The sequence below is a fragment of the Ostrinia furnacalis genome, unplaced genomic scaffold (genome assembly GCF_004193835.3).
Source record: "Ostrinia furnacalis isolate ACB-3 unplaced genomic scaffold, ASM419383v2 OfSCF6127, whole genome shotgun sequence".
Taxonomy (NCBI): domain Eukaryota; kingdom Metazoa; phylum Arthropoda; class Insecta; order Lepidoptera; family Crambidae; genus Ostrinia; species Ostrinia furnacalis.
The window spans coordinates 58270-79974 of NW_021136366.1; the positions used below are offsets into that span (position 1 = coordinate 58270).

The 21705-nt window shown below is 38.5% G+C and overlaps 2 protein-coding genes and 1 long non-coding RNA gene across 3 annotated transcripts in view; all 3 read right to left on the reverse strand.

Annotated features, from left to right (window-relative positions):
* Positions 1-3572: 3572 nt before the first annotated feature.
* On the reverse strand, positions 3573-6263 carry LOC114362025 (uncharacterized). Its single transcript, XM_028317275.1, has 2 exons — positions 6259-6263; positions 3573-5373 (listed from the first exon to the last, which is right to left on the reverse strand). The coding sequence occupies exons 1-2, from the start codon at positions 6261-6263 to the stop codon at positions 3573-3575; spliced, it is 1806 nt and encodes a 601-aa protein (XP_028173076.1).
* A 2901-nt stretch (positions 6264-9164) lies between these two features.
* LOC114362023 (uncharacterized) lies at positions 9165-10527 on the reverse strand. The gene is made up of 3 exons (XR_003656646.1): positions 10448-10527; positions 9854-9985; positions 9165-9260 (listed from the first exon to the last, which is right to left on the reverse strand). It is a non-coding gene; the product is annotated as an uncharacterized LOC114362023 (long non-coding RNA).
* Positions 10528-11170: 643 nt separating this feature from the next.
* Ptp36E (protein tyrosine phosphatase 36E) overlaps positions 11171-21705 on the reverse strand; it is a 171155-nt gene continuing 160620 nt past the window's right edge. The window contains exons 11-17 of the mRNA XM_028317276.1: positions 20905-21154; positions 20297-20373; positions 19536-19667; positions 18574-18702; positions 17020-17207; positions 11367-11502; positions 11171-11194 (exon numbers count right to left, since the gene is read on the reverse strand). Coding sequence (XP_028173077.1) covers positions 11171-11194; positions 11367-11502; positions 17020-17207; positions 18574-18702; positions 19536-19667; positions 20297-20373; positions 20905-21154 — 936 coding nt within the window. The remainder of the gene's footprint in view (positions 11195-11366; positions 11503-17019; positions 17208-18573; positions 18703-19535; positions 19668-20296; positions 20374-20904; positions 21155-21705) is intronic.

Genomic DNA, 21705 nt, shown 5'->3' on the forward strand with positions numbered 1-21705 from the left:
ACAATTTTCCCCCCTATATAATCAAATTCATTAATATGTATAAGTATATGGTATACAATAATTTCAATATTTGGTATATTTTAATGTAAGTACATTGACTACACGCTCCTTTAGTTTTTTCTAGTTTATTATTTACATATAATTGTCGGTGCGGCGAAATTCACTTGTAAAAACTTTTTACTTAATTACAAAGAAAATTTATTTTGTTTATATGTTTATAAATATTTTCTATTACTAAAAAAACATCGAATAATGGTCCACATGAAATTTTAACTTACAATAAAGCATTTACAACACCATAACTATGTACCTACACAATAAAAGATAAAGTATAAACATAGGATAGGAAAACTACGGCTTCAGACAGTGCACTAAGATAGAATCCGTCACATTATAATCAGAGGTATTTAAAATGGAAGTACAGAAATTATTGGAAGATAAACTTTCAACATAAAGTTCTATCTTTGTGGCTAATAAATACGGTAAGTAGTTATTAACTTAATTTATTTTATACGCAAATCATATCTTATGATTTTTTTTTATCCACAACGAGGAAGCTCTTACATAAAAAAGAGAACAGGACGGGGCGGTTATACAGCAACATAATATTATTGAACATCCTTTAGTTAGCGTGTGGAATAGCAATAAAGAATTGAATTGAACATGATTTGTTATTATTGTAGGAAAAACAATAAAATGAAATCATTTTATCTTGAAAGTATTTTACACAGTGAAATCACACTGTATCAATTTTAATACATTTCATCGGGTTTTTTGAGCTTTTGCTGTATTTTGATAGTGTAAATATTGGTTTGCCGTATATCCGACCCGTTGCGCTCTCGCTTTTTGTGTAAAAAAAATAAAATCGTACTGAAAAAACCCATATTCTATCTTGCATGCTGACGGAATTTACATTGTCTTTTAAAATATTGTACAGTCGTTAACACAGTCAATAACACGAAAATGAGGAAAAATTAAAATATATTTTTTGTCTGGGCAACGTTTGGACAAAGGTAAATACAATCGACCAATGATTTTTTAAAGTTTTTTAAAGTATTTGCCGCTAATATAATCGTAAGTATATTAAATGTTACACTATAAAAATGTTTGCAGTCACAGGTGAAGGGAACATCAATTTATTTATATTTATGTAAATTTAAGAATTATTTAAACGTAGGTCTGTGCGTTATTATTCGTTAAAACATATATTTTTATGTATACATATAGATGAATCTTAAAGTTACTCTATGGACTATTTTATTTATTCCACCTAGAAAAATAATAGGGTCAATTGTGCAGTTGACAATAAAGATACGATAAACATAAAAAACAACGCTCCTTCTTCGCAGTCGGTTAAAATAAGAGGTAACCGCAAATCGCCGCCCGCGGTCTCATGTTGTTACTTAATCGTACATTCAACTTTAAAAAGTAATCTTTTATTGTTCCATTTAACACACAAAACGTAAAAAAGGGATCGAGCTAATATTGACTCTATTTAAAACACAATAACTAGTTATATTTGGCACAAAAAAGACTTAATACAAATTAAAACTGTATTTAAAAAATTGCCACAATGCACGACTAGTAACAACTGCGGTTACTTCTGAATATCTCTAAATATCTAAAATAATAATAATAACTTTTAACAAAAATTACATAAAATCAAACTCGTAAACAAAACCTGCCCCTTACATAATGGAAGGCCAACAATAATATAAGCTATTAAATATCTTTGCTAAGATAATAAACATTGGAAGTTTCACTTATCGTCCTACAAAACAAGAGCTTCAAGCCCACAATAAAATAATTTATAAATGTCTATACATTACCAACTTATAAACACTACAACATCTCAAATTATGGAAAATTGGCACAATTTCAATATAAAACTAGGTATAATATATGCAATTATACTTATACATAGTAGCTTGGTATAAAGTAATACGCTATGTTTTACATTTTAGCAAAATACGAACTACAATAATAATATATCATGACAAGACCAAATATAAGCTACTAACGTATTGGAATCAACTACAAACATTCAATAACACCAATATAATACATATATGGACACCAAAATATTTAACTTATTTATATAAATATAGAAAGTATATGCTGGTAAGGAATACATGACACTGCTGGGTGCACTTTGGCTCGCATAATTTTTTTTTGCATAGTTCATTATTGGCAGATTTCATCGTAATTTTTCTGTACTAATACTAATTTAATAATTTCGTATAAATATAAAATCCATAATTTTGAACGTCTAATAATACTTTAGCATAGAATGCGCCATGCATAATCGATTTGTTAAAATATTAAAAGGTTCAAAATATTATTTATGTTATTATTAATAATCATTTTGCGTAAAGATGAGCCTGCCATAAAAGTTATTTAATTAGAATGCTTGTCCCTCAATTTTATCTACCTAACTAACCCAGTCTAGTTAATTCAATATTGACATAATTTTGGCCAAGAATTCTGTAAAATTAAATAAACTGCACAAATTGGTAGTTTAATATAAGCACGATATAAAATTACACATAATTCTTTAAAAAAAATGTATTCCGTACTAGGTACCTATACTTAAGTCCTCATCAGATTTTTTCAACAACGGTCACGTTAATTTTGAAATTTCTATGAGTTTCAAACTTGGAGTTACACCGTTGTTATGAAGATCTGTTGACAGTCTACATCGCGCGTTATAATAGCGACGGTTAAAACTCCCATTGGAGCAACCCGCGGATGTTGCCCGTGGAAGCTCCAATGCGAGACATTAAAATGTATTATTTAGCTAAATTTGACCCTGTGTCAGTCATGGACTGCGACCGAGGCGCCTCCAGCGATCCTCGGGATCAATTTCTATCTACGAGATTTAGAATCTACGCTCTACGCACGTAGTATACTAGGCACTGCCTACCTAACGATGCCGAATAAACGGCGCTATGCTATTCCTTACCAAAGTTAAACTTACACGAGTATTATTTAGAAATTTGGCAGTTACGGTTCGGTGAACGGGCGAAGAAGAAGGCTCAGTATCTACCAGGGTGCGACGTCAATACCAAGGGCCGCTAAGCTACAACTACGGGGTACTCCTAGCTAGGGTTGCCACGTTAATACTATCGATAAAAGTACGAGTACATTCGCATAAGGAAGCCTAAATGAAGTTTCATGAAAATATGTTACTTACCTTACCTCTACCTTTTTACAAATATTTTATTCCCTAATCAATTTAATAGATTATTCATACACTAACTAGCTAATGAAGATTTAAGTACGTCCCACGATAAAAATATTTTAGCGTACTTACGTTTAATTCTGTAAAATACACATAGCCAAAATACAGTACAGTGTCTTACGTTAGAGAAGTGGCAACTCTACTAGTGCGAGCGTCGAGTTCGTCAAGAGAGGAGGAACAGCAGGGACAGCAGCGCGCGGTGGGGGCGGCGGGAAGGCACGAGGGGGGCGCGGCGGCGGCTGCGGCGCGGCGGGGGGGCCGGCGCCGCCCCCCGCAGTCAGAGCGGGAAGCAGCGCGCCGAGCGCCGCGGCGGCTCGCTCNCCCCCCGCAGTCAGAGCGGGAAGCAGCGCGCCGAGCGCCGCGGCGGCTCGCTCGTGCCCCGCCGCCGCCGGCCCACGGCCGCCGACCGCACGCTGCTGGCGTCCCCTTCGCTGCCGCCGCCGCACAACCGCGCCGGCTCAATCGGCTCCAGCTTGTGCATCGAAGGCCGACTGGACATCCGCGGTTCCGATGGCTCAGTCTTTTCCGACGTCGTCTCGTCGTCCAGATCGATCCTCCCCAGTCTCAGAGCTAATGCGTATTCCGCCCGCTCTATCACACTCGGCACCTCCTCCTCGATCACGGTGGTGTCCGCTACTGTCGAATCCGCTGCGGCGGAGTCAGCTCGGGGCGAATCGATCGGTATCGCCAGACGCCGGGTGTCAGCCGAGGACGGTGACGATGCGTCTGGATGATACCGTCGTTCCGGAGTCGTGAACACGGAATCTGAGGCCCAACTCCGCGACTCTGAATTTTGCCGCAGCGTATCATCGACGCTCCGCTGGGAAGTTCGACGGCTATTTCGAGGGCTCTCATCGTCGATCGCCCGAAAATCTAGGGCGCTTAGATCAAAAGGCCCACCTCTTCGACGCGAACTGTCACGTCGGAATGATGGTCGTTGTGATGTAAACGCGGCGTCATACAACTCGCAGAGACTCGTGCGGTCCGAGTGAGGTTCCTCGTAGAGTGTGAGGTTGCGAGTTTCAGTCGCATCTGAGGGGGTCTCGTCACGATTCGAGGTCACTTCGCTGCGCTCTGATATGTCGAACGTGAAACGAGCCTCAAAACGGTCCGGGCTGAGGAGTGGTGCCGATCGCGAGCAGTCATCGGATTGGGGGACATCAGGATCTAGGGGTAAATTGTGGGGCACAGATCGCCTCGGTGATGTATCCTCCGAGTCCGTTGACCGATCGGACCTTGGAGCCTGACACAGGTGTCGCCGAGTCAAAGCCGGTTGCGAGCCACAAGGAGTGCGGCGGCAGCAGGCGCGCTCATGGCGGACGTCGGAGCCGCTGCTGCCCGTCGATTTCGAGTGCGGCGGACGACGACGTCGGTCGTCATCTCGCCCGTAAAGTGACGTAAATTCCTCTGAGCAGAATTTTTCAAAAAGTTCCTGCGAGCTGAGTCTCGTTGAGCCGGTCGCATTATAAAACGCCTCGGTCGGCGAGCGATCCGTCCGGTCGTACAACGCGCTCGAACTCGCTCGTTTAGATTTGTCAAGGCCAAACTTATAAATTCTAGGGAGACGGCGTTCGAAGACACCTTGAGAGTGAGCGCGCGAGGGGGCGCGAAGTGCGAGCGGGCCGTCGCGGCGGTCGGCGAGCGCGCGGTCCGAGGACACGGGCCGCGGGTCCGGCGGGGGGTCGACGGACGGGGGCGAGACGGCGAGCTCCGGTTCGTAGTCGGTTTCCTCGGCGGAGGGCCCGGAGCGCTCGAGCGAGAGGCGTGCGCACTCGCACTCCTCGTGCTCGTCGCTGGCGTCGCCCTCGTCGAAGGAGGGCGCGCGCGGGCCGTGGTGGAAGACGCGGCGGCGCTCCTCGGCGGCCGCCTCGTCGTCCTCGAGGCGGATGGAGCGGCGCAGCGGGGGCCGGTCGCGGCGCGGGCGGCGCGGGGCCTCCTCGGTGGCGGCGTGCGGGATGGGCGGGCGCGCCACGGCCGGCAGCAGGCGGTCGAGCGACAGCCCGCGCCGGGGCCGCGCCGGCCGCCCGCCGGGGCCCACCCCCGCGCCCTGCCGGCGCGCGTCTCGCGGCGCCGCCGACGGGCTCGTCTCCTCCGGGGTGGTCGGCAGCGCGGCGCCGCGACCGANGGACGACCTTTTTAATTATGCTGATGTTAATTAATTATGAAATGTTCAAACTGGGTAGGTAAAAACTTTAGAAAAAATAGTATCCGGGCCTTTTGTGTCTATAAAGTATGTAATTAAATTCTGACTGAACGTTAAAAGGCAAAGGAAATTGAATCGCGGCAAAGAAAAAGTAATTACCTATTTAGATTCCGGTGTATTGTGCCAAGTACTTTTAATGAGATATTTTCTATTCAAGAATAAACTGTGAAACCCTTGAAATCTCATAATCTTCAAGGTATCCATCCGTCACGACGCCGACGTGACCCGCGCTGATATCGCATCGTTAGTTATTGTCTGCGAGTAACTATCAAGATATGGACGCCCCAACTTAAACTTTTAAAAGTTTTAAAATTGGGAATTTTAGATGTCTCGATGTTACTTGATTCAGGGGATTTTTTTGCTATCTCTAGCTATTGGGGATTGAAGATAATTTATGTAAATGGTAACCTAAGATACTGTGGGAAAGCTTGGTGTGGTGAGCTAATTTTACCATCGATGATGCCTATGACTTCTTTCCAATTGGATTGACTTTAAAATATTTTTGCTTCAATGGATTTTTTTACGATCGGTATTGACTATAAAACTAAGTTAGCGCAAAATTTTGATTCTCGCCTTAATAATTAAGGTGCATATAAAAGTTATTACCAAAATAATGAACAAAAATAAAATCTTAACCTTTTATGATCATATTATGAACATACATTCGATAAAAGTCGATCATCCAAGCAAACATCTTAAACTGATCGCGTTTTATTGAATTTCGAGGTTATGCCCTAGCATAACCTGCTGGCTCAACAAGAAATAAAATTTTCCGCGGACCGACGGGGAAAAATATCTGGCGAACGACACTCACATCATTGATGTATGAAGAGAGAATATTTTCAAGCACATATTTGCAACTTCAACCGGGGTAAATATGAGTATGCAGCATTTGATAGATAGGATTGAATATACTCTTTATCTATATGCTCTTTACATAAAAGGGACAATTAAAATAATTTGAATGCAAATATTTGAAACGGCACACAAAACTGACAAAACAAAAGAAATACAAAATTAAAACGGTACAATATAGGCGCTCTTATCGCTAGGAATCGATTTCTCGCAGAAAACCCAGGGAAAGAACAGCTAGTTGTTGAGAATATAAGAGCAAGGCGGTGATTGAAATTTATTTGAATAAATTGCATTAATATAAAACATAATTATAATAATCAAAACATTATTTTGTTAGTTTTAGAATACCTAATTCTTAATATGAACAAAAGATTTTTATGACAATAAAAACCAGAATACCTAAATAAATAATAAATATAGATCCTTTAACATAAATATAATATTTGTACGTGCAATTTTAGTGCTAGTTTTAATTAAACCTTTTTCCTGTGGTCAAAAGCTCCTTGAAAGCTGTTTTACACCCTCGCAGCTTAAACACTAATTAATTTAAAGGGCAATGTCAGGCGCGGGACCGTGACATTGTAACACATGCTGTAATTAATTCATTAAGCAATATATTAACACGAGCAGGACCTTTAAATCTTTTGTGAACAATTAATTACATAATAATTTTGCTATAATTAAAGATGAAATTTTGCGAAAGAAAAATAAGACTGTTGTCTGTTTCTGACAGCCTACCTACATTCAAATAAAATAATATAAGTACCTACCTACAAAAATTATATCGAGTTAAATGAAACTTTACCATTTAATCTAAATAAACCCTTATTGAACTGAAATAAGTAACCAGCAACCCGCCCCTCCTTCGCGCAGGTACAATTATACTCAAAAAACTTCCTCTTGAATCTCTAAGTATCTATTAAAAAAACATCGCATCAAAATCCGTTGCGTAGTTTTAAAGATCTAAGCATACATAGGGACAGACAGACAGCGAATTAAGCGACTTTATATTAACTAAGTAGTGATAGTAATGTACACAGTTCTTGCAGTACACATCTATCTTCAACATGAGTCCCATAGCAAAATCTAGACTAATTTACAAAGACAAGTTTCTTAGGAACACCGACGTGACCAGCGGCTTAGTTATGAACTACTAGCTTTCCGCCCGCGGCTTCGCCCGCGTGGAATTGTGTCTGTCACAGAAAAACTTTATCGCGCGCGTCTCTGTTTCAAAAACCGGGATAAAAACTATCCTATGTTCTTTCCCGGGACTCAAACTATCTCTATGCCAAATTTCATCAAAATCGGTTGCGAGGTTTAAGCGGGAAAGCGTAACAGACAGACAGACAGACAGACAGACAGACAGACAGACAGACAGACAGACAGAGTTACTTTCGCATTTATAATATTAGTTGGGATTCCACATACAACACCTCAGGAGAGTCGCAAGATCGATGCTGGTTAGTGCCAAGAAAACAGTTTCACTTTGACGTTAAATGAAATTGAGGGTGTATGAATCTTTATTTATAAAAGCGAAAGGACACTGATTGACTGACTGACTCACTCACTCACTCATCACGAAATTTCAGAAACTAAAAATTTTGCATGGAGGTTCCTTTAGAAAGTATGTGCTCAGTTGCTCACTAAAAACGAATTTTATGAAACTCCACCCCTCCACCCCACTCCGAACTACGATTTTTTTTTAGATTTAAGTTTTGCTAATGTAATTTGATAACTTATAAAAAATTTCATTCTCTCTTTAATGGAAAAGACACTAAACAAGTTTAACGTTTTGGCAGCCCTTGTTCTTGTTACAGAGGAGGTTATAAGACCGATTTTATCGTTTAAGTATGCATCNTTTCAACAAAAAAAAAACGGTGGAACGGAGTAGAGAATGTAAGACCGTCAAATTTTCCTATAGGATTTCACAGCGCGGCGCGGAGCGGTGCTGTGCGGAGCGAAGACGAGAAGCGGAAATAATAAAATCTGATTGGTATTTCCACACACTTCTCTGCTCCGCTCCACTTTGATGGAAACCAGGCCTAATATGTGGTGTGGATGCACCTTTACTGAAAGGCACAAACACTTGACCTGTTCTGTAAAATAACTTTCTGCGGTTGACGTCGTCGTAGCTTTCCTATTGCTTTTGACCAATAAGAACATTTTTCAGCTAACAGTGTTACCAAGCGGTTATTAAGATATTTATAGAAACTAGCCCCTTGCTCCGCCGTGGCTGATAGGATTCTCGTCCTTATACATATTTGATCAGAGGGATTGACCGTTTCCCAGTAATAAATTACTAGGATAATCCTGGATAAATCTAGGATCGGTCTGAGTTTGTACAAATAACGAAATGTAAACCACATTTGATGATGAAATATCAATAATATTAATAGTATCTTAATGTGAAATTAAAACACTGCAAAATCATAAAGTAATTTTGATAATTTGAATCTCTAAAGCTACGTGGTCGTAAAGAAACAACGAGACTATAAAAATTAAAGAGATTTTAACTCAAGTTACATGAAATCCTATAACTTAAAAGCTTCTTAAGTTCTAGCGTTGTGTTTTCATTGTAAAGTTAATTCACCCGCATGGAATTTTCCTAGTGCTCATACCTAGTTACAATGCTAAACGAAATACATTATTATTCTGTTCACTTTGGTGAGAAAAAAGTACGTACTATATTTCCATTACTAAGGCTGAGTTCCACTACCCAATTTTAACCGTTACTATAACGATAACCGGTGCTTTTTGTATGGAGTTTGACAGCATTTGACGTTTGTTAAAGTTAAAGTACAACCCACCCTCATACTAGGAGCTAGACCTTACCTTCTTGTTGATTCTGAAGATCCAGGTCTTGATATTGGTGTAGTGGTTGTGCGAGACGTGGTCTATCGTGAACACGGGGCCGTATTTCTTAGAATGTCGGCCTTCGGGCCAGAACGGTGGGAATTGTTGCTGCAACAAAAAAATAAAATAAGTAAGAAATACAATTTTAATGAGAATGTAATCGAATCTTTTTTTACCTTCAATATAGAGAGGCTCGATGGGCTCTAAGTCTTGTGTGATTCCGTAGAGTCTACGGCGTAGACTATATTATGTAGACGTCATTTGATTGAAAACTAACTCGAATCATGGAAAAACAATCGTAGAAATTCGTGTCAAGAGGAGAAAAAATAACAAAAGAGTATCGATATTCATCGATGAAAAAAAGAATACAGTTTTCTTGGTGGCCAGTGTCGCGCAGCCAAGGCCTTGACCAAGGAGTCCATGATGCGGACTTTTTCTAGCGTAGATAATGAACTTCATTGGTTGACAATTAAAAATTAATGGCCTGTTTGATAAAATAGTGTCACAATACCTATCACATTTTATTTTGATTACCTACTTTGATTTTAATTACAACTTGTCAATAAAAATTAAGTTAATTAAAAAAGTATTTTTAAATAACTTTTTACATAGATTTTCAAATGTTTTGAGCTACGTATGTACCTTAATACTAAAAAAATAATTTTATAATTCGTCTTAAAAATTCCTTAAAATATACTTACTGAATTCTTTGGTGGTACGCATAGCACCACCACCGCCGCGCACTCGTAGTCGTACACTAGCGACCAGAACTCTCCCTGTGTCCTCACTAGAGGCCATTCCGTCACTATGTACTCCCGAGGCTTTGTGTATCCCTGAAAAGGAAAAAAAATGAAATACTTTGTACTTAAGTAAGTACCTACATAATGTCAAGATTGAACTTCCTTGCTACTTAAAATAAAATTGTTACTAGTAATCTACTCACACTTTGCGGAAAATTTAGTCGTTGTTACAGATTTTGTAGATATACATTTTTAAAATAAGAAACATAATCTTATCACATTTATAGGAACTATCAGTGCTCATTCATGCTGCTGACATAACTAATCGATTTTAAACGTTATACTAAGGGCCGATTCGACCAAACTTTTATCCGAGAATAACTCCTGGTAGGTATAACTGGCACATTGACAGTTTCAGTATGGGAAATATGTCAAAACTGACGATTTATTCTGAGATTAATATTTACTCTTGTTTGGTCGAATCCACCCTAAATGGTTAAGATTTAAAATCTTGTTCATCTGTTAGTAAAGTAAACAAAGGGAAATTCCGCTTACGTCTACGAAGACAGCATTGATGTAGTCCGTAAAACTGTTGCCCTGGAACGACGTCAGGTACGGTCGGAAATTGTCCGCTGAGGAGGCAGAATAAACAGGGGTTACACAGTGGAACGTATAAGAACAAAGCTAGGAATGAAAACATAAGACGTTCGTTAACTTGAAGATTCTACAGCATGTTATCTTTTTGATAACTTGTTATAATTTAAACATATTTACTTCTTTCACATGATCTAATAAGAAATATCATAACAAAATATTTGCCATTATGCAAAATAAATAAATAAATAATAAATAAATATCCTTGGACATTTTACACTACGCTTCTAGTCCCAACCTAAGCAAAGCTTGTACTATGGGTACTGGACAATGGATATAAATATAGTTAAAAACTTTTGTAAATACATGTACAATTGTACATATTATACATAGTAACACCCAGACACGTCAAACAACAAACAGACAAAGACAGCAAAGGTTGAATAATTCGAAATGTAGCAAGCTGAAGTGACAGTTGGCTGTAGTTGTAGAACTGATAAAAAGTGAAGTATAAGCTTTCTCAAAAGGATTCAAACTTCTCGGCAATCGTAATATAATAGAGACCTCCTGTTTAATAAACCGACTACCTCAAGAAATAGGTGTTATGTTGCGTCCCTTAAAGGCGGCTGAACGTAAGCCAGCAGGGGACTATCACAGACTAATGATGATGACGATCATTTAAACTTACNTGTTTTTGGATATTCCAATCTGAAAAAGCTGAATGAACGGAAGTTACGTGGAAAAACATTATCCTCGATACGATGTGCTCGCTGGGAAAAATGTTTGTGAAAAACGAGTTTATAGACAAAGGATTTAGGAATTCTGAAACTGTATGTAAATGGGTATTCCGATATTCGTTTTGGATTGTAGTTTTATTTACCATGTTCTCGACGAGCTGCGGGCGGTGGCGGCGCACGGTCTTGACGGCCTGGAACACGTCCACCTCGCCGTGCTGGATGACCTGCTCGATGCAGGCGTTGGCGGCGCAGTACACGCCCGCGCGGCTGCGCCCGTCCCTGCAGCAGACGGCACAGTTAGGGCAAAATGTACAATACATATATACAAAGATTCTCAAACTTTCCCTGTACCGCCCACTTTTAAAAATTGATTACTTTTCAGCGCCCCCCAATTTTTTTTCCACATCTTTGATAGTGCATTACCTAGGAGGTCTTCATTTCAGTGGATTTCTAAATATTAAGTAGATCGCCCACCTGGATTCCTTACAAACCTTCTCTAGGTCTCTAGCGCCCATAAGGGTGTTATCACCCACTTTGAGAAATACTGTTGTAATAGAAAGCCGTAAAAGTGTAATCTGGAACTTTATAGGTTTCGGCACGAACTGTAAGTGGGGATAGACAACTCTACTTTACTTCAACATTTACCAAAGTTGCGTTATTTATATCGAAAACATTTATTATCCTTGTTTTTCTTCAACTGCGAAGTAACTTTGATTTCTTATAAGGATAACTCTGACCGAGATCCGCATGTGTCAGTATTGGCAAAAGACGCCAACTTTTGCTTTTCTCATTATTATTCTACACGAGTGAATTGTTACACGGTCATTATTCAATATAGCTTTCAATGATCTATGCCTATTATGGTACTTATAAAAAGCAGATAAGTTTGGGCCACAATTTAATTTCGTGGAAAGGAATCGTATCTGCCTACCAAATGCATTTTTCTTGTGCCGTATAGGTACCCCCCAGTCAAACTGCTAAATTTTGGTGTTATCCAAATTGATATTTAATGTTATAGCCATTGGGAGCCTCAGCCTCCAATCAAAGAACAGTCCGGCAAAGCTTTAATAGAGACAATCAACATCGCATCGATGCGCTTGGTTGCACCTAGCTAAGTGAATGCATGCATAGCATTACACTGAGGTTCACGTAGCTAACGACAAACTGCATCGACAATATTTAAACCTATTTGATTTTTGTAGAGTCGACAGCAGATTAGCAGGCAAAAGCAGCCTGGGTATATCTCAGATTCATCATCATCATCATTTCAGCCATAGGACGTCCACTGCTGAACATAGGCCTCCCCCAATGACTTCCATATCTCAGATTAATAACATTTTATGTGTATTATCATTATTCAAAAGTTGCCACAGTCACGATAGTGTTTAGATCGATGTGTCGTAGACGTAGTCTGCCTAATAATAATTACAGATTAATTGTAATAAATGATTGTATGTAATATACCATGCCTTGGTAGAGAATTTTCCTGAGTAAATGGCATTTCAGGCCAACACTTATGCTACAAAATTTGAGCAAAGCACCTAAATGTAACTTATTTCTGTAAAATTATTTGCTAACAAATAAACGATTCTGGGGAAAATTACTAAGAGTATAAGCTATACTACGAATTTAACTTTATCGTAGTAATACCACAAATACCATGCATTCATTAAAAGTTACGCACGATATAAAATCATTGTTAAGATAGCAAAACAAGATTGTATTTACTCGTAATATTACGTAGGTGTTTAGTTCATCATCATCATCATTTCAGTCATAGGTATGCGGCCTCCATTCCAGAACCTTGCTGCCCCATCGGCCGTCAGTTCTGTGTACATGCCCATTTGCATTGCCACTTCAGCTTGCTAATTCGTCGGGCTACGTCAGCGACTTTAGTTCGTTTACGGATCTCCTCATTTCTGATTCGATCTCGTAAAGAAACACCGAGCATATAGCCCTCTCCAGGTGTTTAGTTAGTTACTGTGTGCCATTTGAATTTAACACAATGCTAATCCGGATTAACTTGAGTGTTCTGGCTATAGATCTAAGTTGTAAATTGGCAAACCTGGAATGCATTTCGTGCGGATTCCTGGGATTTAGCTATTAATAAATTACTTTAATTGGTTCAGTTACGTACGTGGTGTACGATCGTTTAAGACTTAACAGCTAAATTAACGGAATTGGTACGATTGTTTAGGAACATTTAACGATATCTTACTAGTTTGTGTGTAACTCAATTATGTGTTGTAAGAAGACAGATAGATGTTCAGGTTTAGGATAAATCTTAATTCGATATAGGTTAATCCCTACTTTAACTATCTATATTAAATGCGAAAGTAGCTCTTTCTGTTTGTTACGGTTTGACGCCTAACCACTGAACTCATTTTGATTAAATTTGGTATAGAGGTTTGAGTCCCGGGAAAGGACATAGGATAGTTTTTAACCCGATTTTTGAAACGCGCGATTTTTTTTGTGAAAAACCAAATTTCGCTCGTGCAAACCTGCGGGCTAGAGCTAGTCGTTAATAAACAAGCTTGCGTACTTCTCAGAAACCATCAAAACATTTGAGCAGGTAAATATTCCAGAGCACAAGTCTCAGGTTCGTTAGTTCGAAGTAGGTACCCGCGAATCGATCATGTTCGTGAGTTGGTTAACTAAGTCGCGGAGCGTTGCTTTATCTATGGAATAACAATTTGTTATGCTAATGGGCTGCCTCAGTTTATGAAGGATTAAGGTCTGAAGATTTTAGGTTAAGGCTGTATTTACATGTTTGATTACATAGCTACAGTGCCTGTAAAGTAAGTAAGAGTATGTACAAGTACATACAGGGTGGCCCAGAAGAAAATTCACTTTTAAAAATTTAAGGAAACGAAAACTGTACATTTTTGTAGAACTTTAATTATTGCAATTTAAAGGAAATTTCATGCAATTTATTTTTAAATTTATTTTCTTTTTTTAATTTGATCGTACATGTGATTCCCTTGACATTTACAACATTCGGTCAACCAACATGCATAAAAATTTTGGAAAACTTTCGTTAGAGTTACCTCTAAATGGATTTAGGATGGATGAATGCTCCAGAGTTTTTGGATTATTAGAGTATACACTGCTCATAACGTAACCCCACAAAAAGAAGTCTGCTGGAATGAGATAAGGGCTTCTTAGTGGCAATGAGATTTCATACCTGCTTAATTGGTTTGTTGCATCGAAAGGATGATTAATTTTTGAGAGAGCTATACTGGCATGCTGAACGGCTTCTTGATTTCAAAGTGTCAAGATTCGCAAGGCTATAACAATAGCACTTGGTTTCATCAAGATGGGGCTACGTGTCACACTTCAAATGAGAGCATTTGGATGGTAAGAGACATGTTCCCACAAAAAAATAATTTCAGGCAGGGGTGAAATCTCCTGGCGACCAGAAAGTCCTGATCTCACCCCAGAAAACTCCTTTTTGTGGTGTTATACAGGGTGTCCCGTAATGTAACGTCAAGCCGGAACTGGGTGTTGAGGCAAGTTATGCTGGTTATCAGAAAAATATAAAAAAAAGCTATGTGGCATATTTTCAAAATAATGGGCATTTAAAAAAAACAAAAATTTCTACTCCAGGTGACTGTCTTTTTACTCGTGTTGCCACAAATCTTCACTTTTTCCAAATTTTTTTTTTGTTATGTAACCCTGAATAATGCTTCTCTAAATTGTTATCAAAATTACAAAACCAGCTGCTCCAGCTTGGATAAAAAAAATAAATTATTCCCAAAAAAATTTTCAAAATAAAAATTTTGTCTCGTTATTAATCTCGTTGTTAAAATTTTCAAAATAAAAATTTTGTCTCGTTATTTTCAAAATAATGGGCATTTTTTAAATGCCCATTATTTTGAAAATATGCCATATAGATTTTTTTTTATATTTTTCTAATAACCAGCATAACTTGCCTCAACACCCAGTTCCGGCTTGACGTTACATTACGGGACACCCTGTATACTTTTATAATCCAACAACCATGCAGCAACTGAAGCTGAACATTCGGCAAAAAATGGAAAATAAGTTTCGAGGTAGGTAGTTCTAACGAACGCATTTCAAGATTTTGATGCATTTTGATTGAATATTGTAAGCGTCAAGGAAATCTCCTAGACGATGTAATTTAATAAAGGTAAATTTAATAAAAAAATCCATTTCATTTTCTTTGAATTGTAATTAATAAAGTTCTACAAAATTACACAGATTTTTTTTCCTTGAATTTTCAAAAGTGAATTTCTTTCTGGGCCACCTTGTACATAGCACTCAACGAACAAGCTCTCTAAAACTGTAGCTACAATACAAAACCATATCAAGCTAATGAACAAAGTGGGTTTAAAAATTGCCGAAAACAAGACACGGCTCTGTTCTGGTTCTGTCAGTTATTGCATTAGACTAGGTGGAGACATCAGCTCATTAAGCTGCTATTTTTGCAACAACTATTTTGAAATGTTTATTTGTAAATATTTGTAAATATTTAGTCTATGTAGGTTAATTGTTTGCAAAATAAATTCAAATTTTTGAAATCATTTTTTTAATAAATTCAAATTCAAATGAAAGATAATTATGATGGTCCAGGATTAGGTACAGTACCTACCTATCCTATGAGAAACGAACCAAGAACAGAGTTTATTTTCTAAAAGTGGACCACGAGCAATAATTGTGTTTCGCCGTATTACTTACACAATTAATATTACAAAAAAGTTAAAAGCATTGTGCTTCTAACTGTGACTTTGTTAATAAATCGTATCTTGCTTTTTTAAGTAAAAAGCTTCCGCAACAATAAAATTTGCCTTAAATTATTTTTAGCGGTCATGACATAATCGAGTCGGGTCTATATCGGTTCTAAAGCAAAGTTTTAGGGTGTTTAGTATAAAAATAACTTGATTTTTTTACCTTAGATTGTGTAAACATTTTACCTCACCCAATCGAGTTTCTATTTCACCATCCGGAACCCAATTTGCCTACCTTATAGTTTGTGAAATCACCGTGACTCGACTATCATAACTCTATTAAGTAAATAAATAATTCGATGCAAGGGAACCTTTATCATACCCCTGTCAGCGCCATCTCAAGGAAGAGGTTAGGAAGGGTTGCTCGCTGACCTCTCAAGAGTCTTGAGGAGCTCAGTAACTTGAACCTAATAGCGAATTAGAAATGTTAGGGAACGGATCAGGTAAAATCCTGCTCGTTTTGTCAGTGACAAGAGTCTTGTTGGTAATCCGATTTATTTTTATGTCAGGTATACAAATAATACAGTATATGAAAATACAGTAGTCGATCCGCTACCGCCACCGCTTCACAATGTTAATGAGCTAGAAGTTAATGGAAGAACTACTTTTTATTCTCCAAGGGTCAGCGAGTTAATTGAAAGCATTTAACCCTGAATTTTTCTGTACAATAGGTAAATGTTGCTTGACATTGCCGCCATCGCCATGTTCATGAGCTCCATAGGTAATTATCTAAAGTGAGTTAGGATGATTCATAACTTGTGATCTATGGGCTAGCTACTGCAAGTTGACTGCAAGCCATTGCTTTCCCCGAGCTGAAAGTTTTCACTGCTAACACAATTTTTCTCCAATATTTGGTAGCTAAACTTACGGTGACACGACGTAAACTGGTCCGTAGTCTGTTCGCTGCCGCCATCGCTATACTATGTTCATGAGCTCGACCAGTGAGTTGGTCGACGGCGGAACCTTGTGGCCCATGGGCTAGCGGGTCAGCTGGAACAGCTTCAATATCTTTTCCTATATAAAACACTTTAACAGAATAAAAACTCACGGTGACACGACGCAAACTGGTCCGTAGTCGGTTCGCTGTCGCCATCGCTCCACCATGTTCATGAGCTCGACCAGTGAGTTGGTGGACGACGGCACCTTGTGGCCCATGGGCCAGCAGGTCAGCTGGAAAAGCTGCACTGTTTTTGGCGGCGCCTTCACTCCTGCCATCAGCTCCGTGAGCGATACGATCTGGGCACAAGATATTTTAATTAGTATCATCATCATTTCAGCTAAAGACCGTCCACTGCTGGACAAAAACGACCCCCATAGATTCTACCGGTCGTGTACATCCAATATAATTAGTATGTAAGTATCTTAGCTGAAACTTCAGGGAACAAGTCAAGTTGTTCAGGGAACAACATTAATGCGTGAAAGCAGAAGAATGTAACCTATGTTCTTAAGGAAAGAGATAAGAATGTCAAATTAATGCCTGAAAGCATCGAGAATTCGAGATGTACAAAATTACTAATTGATTGAAACTGCCTAGTTAAGATGAATGAATGGAAAACAATAAAAGCACAATACTTATTGGACTCGGCATTGAGTAACGATGAAACAGTGGATCGAATAGCAACAAGTTAATTGTTTTCCAGTAAGCTAGAACTGCCTGGAATAGTTTTAGTTCTATAAATAGCAATAGTAACGTCTTAAGAAGCATCCACACCATAACTAAAATTACACAAGTTACTGAGAAACATGTAACAAAATAATGGCAAAAAATAATTACAAATGTTATTGGCACGCATCAGGATGTTGGGCAAACGATGATGATAGAATTCACTCGTAAGCTATGACACTAATTTCACCCCCGTGACATGTGCATGACTGAAAGGGGGTGTGGGTTGACGTCGTAGATTCACAGGTATTGGTATTATACCAATAAGAACATTTTTCAGCCTTTATCAATGTTACCAAGCGGTTACTAAGATATTTATAGAAACTAGCCCCTTGCTCCGCCGTGGCTGATAGGATTCTCGTCCTTATACATATTTGATCAGAGGGATTGACCGTTTCCCAGTAATAAATTACCAGGATAATCCTAGATAAATCTAGGATAGGTCTGAGTTTGTACAAATAACGAAATGTAAACCACATTTTGATGATGAAATATATTAAAACACTGCAAAATCATAAAGTAATTTTGATAATTTGAATCTCTAAAGCTACGTGGTCGTAAAGAAACAACGAGACTATAAAAATTAAAGAGATTTTAACTCAAGTTACTTGAAATCCTATAACTTAAAAGATTCTTAAGTTATAGGATTTCATGTATGTTGCGTTGTGTTTTCATTGTAAAGTTAATTCACCCGCATGGAATTTTCCTAGCGCACATACCTACTACAATGCTAAACGAAATACATTATTATTCTGTTCACTTTGGGGAGCAAAAAGAACGTATTTTTCATTTACTTAGGCTGATTTGCCACCCAATTTTAACCAAAGGTAACTATAACGATAATCCGGTGCTTTGTATGGAGTTTGACAGATTTTTGGCGTTTGTTATAGTTATAGTAAGATGGTGCAACCCAGCCTTATACTAGGACCTAGACCTTACCTTCTTGTTGATTCTGAAGATCCAGGTCTTGATGTTTGTGTAGTGGTTGTGCGAGACGTGGTCTATCGTGAAAACGGGGCCGTATTTCTTAGAATGTCGGCCTTCGGGCCAGAACGGTGGAAATTGTTGCTGCAACAAAAAAATAAAAAATGTAAGAGCTACAATTTTAATGAGAATGTAATCGAATCCTTTTTTACCTTCAATATAGAGAGGCTCGATGGGTCCTAAGTCTTGTATGGTTTTGTAGATTTTAAGTGGACATCATTTGATTGAAACAAACGAACTCGGGTCGTAAAAAAACAATCGTGGAAATTCGTGTCAAGAGGAGAAAAAATAACAATAGAGTAACGGTATTCATCGATGAAAAAAAGAATACAGTTTTCTTGGTGGCCAGTGTCGCGCAGCCAAGGCCTTGACGAAGGAGTCCATGATGCGAACTTTTTCCAGCGGAGATAATTTTATTGGCTGACAATTAAAAATGCCCTGGCTGATAAAAATAATGTCGCAATACCTATCACATTTTATTTTGATTTATCTATTTTGATTTTAATTACAACTTGTCAATAAAAATTACTAATTTCATGAACTATTTTTAAATAACTTTTTACGTAGAATTTTTAAATGTTTTGAGCTGCATATACTAAAGAATTGCCGTGTGGTGACGGCAGAGTAGAATACATTTGTCACCAACCCCTACTCTTCCCGCGGGTGTCGTAAGAGGCGACTTAGGGACTACACATCAAACAGAGAACGGGCAGCAGCGCTCTCTGAAAAACATCAATCTTTTAAACTGCGATCTCCAATCCGCCTGCCAAGCGTGGGGATTATGGCAAAACCCTCTACTATAGTGGAGGAGGCTCATAGTCCAGCAGTGGACTGTAAAGGGCTGTTGATGATGATGATGATGATACTAAAGAATTAATTTACTAATTCGTGTTAAACGTTCTTTAAAATGTACTTACTGAATTCTTGGGTGGTACGCATAGCACCACCACCGCCGCGCACTCGTAGTCGTACACTAGCGACCAGAACTCTCCCTGTGTCCTCACTAGAGGCCATTCCGTCACTATGTACTCCCGAGGTTTTGTGTATCCCTGAAAAGGAAAAAAAAATGAAATACTGTACTTAAGTAAGTACCTACCTACATAATGTCAAGATTGAACTTCCTTGCTACTTAAAATAAAATTGTTACTAGTAATCTACTCACCCTTTGCGGAAAATGGCAATGCCAGATTTTGTATGGAAAGTGGCGTCTTTTTTTTTTTGCGCGGCCATCGACCAAACTTTGTTTTTTGATTACAAAATAGTGTAATAAACTAAACTTACTATGGCATGTATACCTCTAAACTCAGTCTGAACTGAGTTACGAGCATTAGAAGTTTGATGATTTTCATACTAGATTTGCTTTTTGTGCGCAAGTTTTGTAAGAAATTGCAACATTTATGACATTTATAGGAACTATCAGTGCTCATTCATGCTGCTGACATAACTAATCGATTTTAAACGTTATACTAAGGGCCGATTCGACCAAACTTTTATCCGAGAATAACTCCTGGTAGGTATAACTAGCACATTGACAGTTTCAGTATGGGAAATATGTCAAAACTGACGATTTATTCTGAGATTAATATTTACTCTTGTTTGGTCGAATCCACCCTAAATGGTTAAGATTTAAAATCTTGTTCATCTGTTAGTAAAGTAAACAAAGGGAAATTCCGCTTACGTCCACGAAGACAGCGTTGATGTAGTCCGTAAAACTGTTGCCCTGGAACGACGTCAGGTACGGTCGGAAATTGTCCGCTGAGGAGGCAGAATAAACAGGGGTTACACAGTGGAACGTACAAGAACAAAGCTAGGGATGAAAATATAAGACGTTAATTTAAATCCTTGGCTTAATTTCGATTGTAGGTACTTATTGTGTACTTGAATTATTGTGAAGGGTAATAAATATTTTTTGATTTCATTTGATTAAGTCAAAGATTTTACAGTATGTTATCTTTTTGATAACTTGAAAGAAATAAGAAATGTTTGCAAACAACACAAAATATTATGAAGTTATAACAAAATATTTGCCATTATGCAAAGGTTGAATATTTCGAAAATGTAGCAAGCTGAAGTGACAGTTGGCTGTAGTTGTAGTAGTATTAGTTGTAGAACTGATAAAAAGTGAAAGTGGCTTTCTCAAAAGGAGTCAAAAATCTAATAAATAGAGACCTCCTGTTTAATAAGCTGACTACCTCAAAAAGTGGGTGTTACACTAAGTACCTTAAAGGCTTACGTTCAGCAGTGGACTGCCATAGGCTAAAATTCTGATGATTAATCTATACTTACGTGGAACAACCAGCACGTCCCTATTCTTCTCTCTGTTGTCCCCCCTATGCCCCCCTGCGCAGTCCCCGATAGTAAACCGTGGGGTCTGCTTGCATATCTGCTGGTACTCCTTCTGGTACTCGTTGAGTTTCGACAAGGGGTCCCTCTGCGATTTCTGTTTCAGTCTTTGAGATAGTTCGGAGACGGGGAACCAGGAAATGCCACACACCACGTGCTCTTCTAACGTGTCGTACACGAATTTGTATTGTTCCTGAGGGAAGATAAGGTCCAGTTTTAATTGTAAATAACCTTCAGTAAAGGCCAAGTGTACCAATCCCAAGGTAAACTACCCTCTGCAAAAAATGCCTCTAAAACTCAGTTGAGACAAGAGACAGAAACGTTCAAACGAGATCTTTTACTCATCATTTCTACAATAAAAACATTTAAAAATCATGCAAAAATATGATTTACAGCTTGACAAATAAGATGTGATTTACAATAAAATTCAGATGTAAATTCGATGATATACATGCCGTAAATGCCGGGCGAGTGGCCAATTTGTCAATGACACCCAACACAAACAGCGACAAGTCGATTTCTATTAATGTAGCGATGAATGAAGCGACCTGTCACTCAAGCGAGGTTCTCTATGTTATCTGTATGTCAATGTCAAAACGTACAAAGTGTGAAGAGAAATGCTTCCTTTGAGTGCAATTGGAAATTACGAGTCTCCTTTAGAAATTAGTTGTGATGATTTACACGTATATTTTGAGCATTGCATAAATCTTAGCTCTAAAGATAAAAGACATACCTTGAGTATTA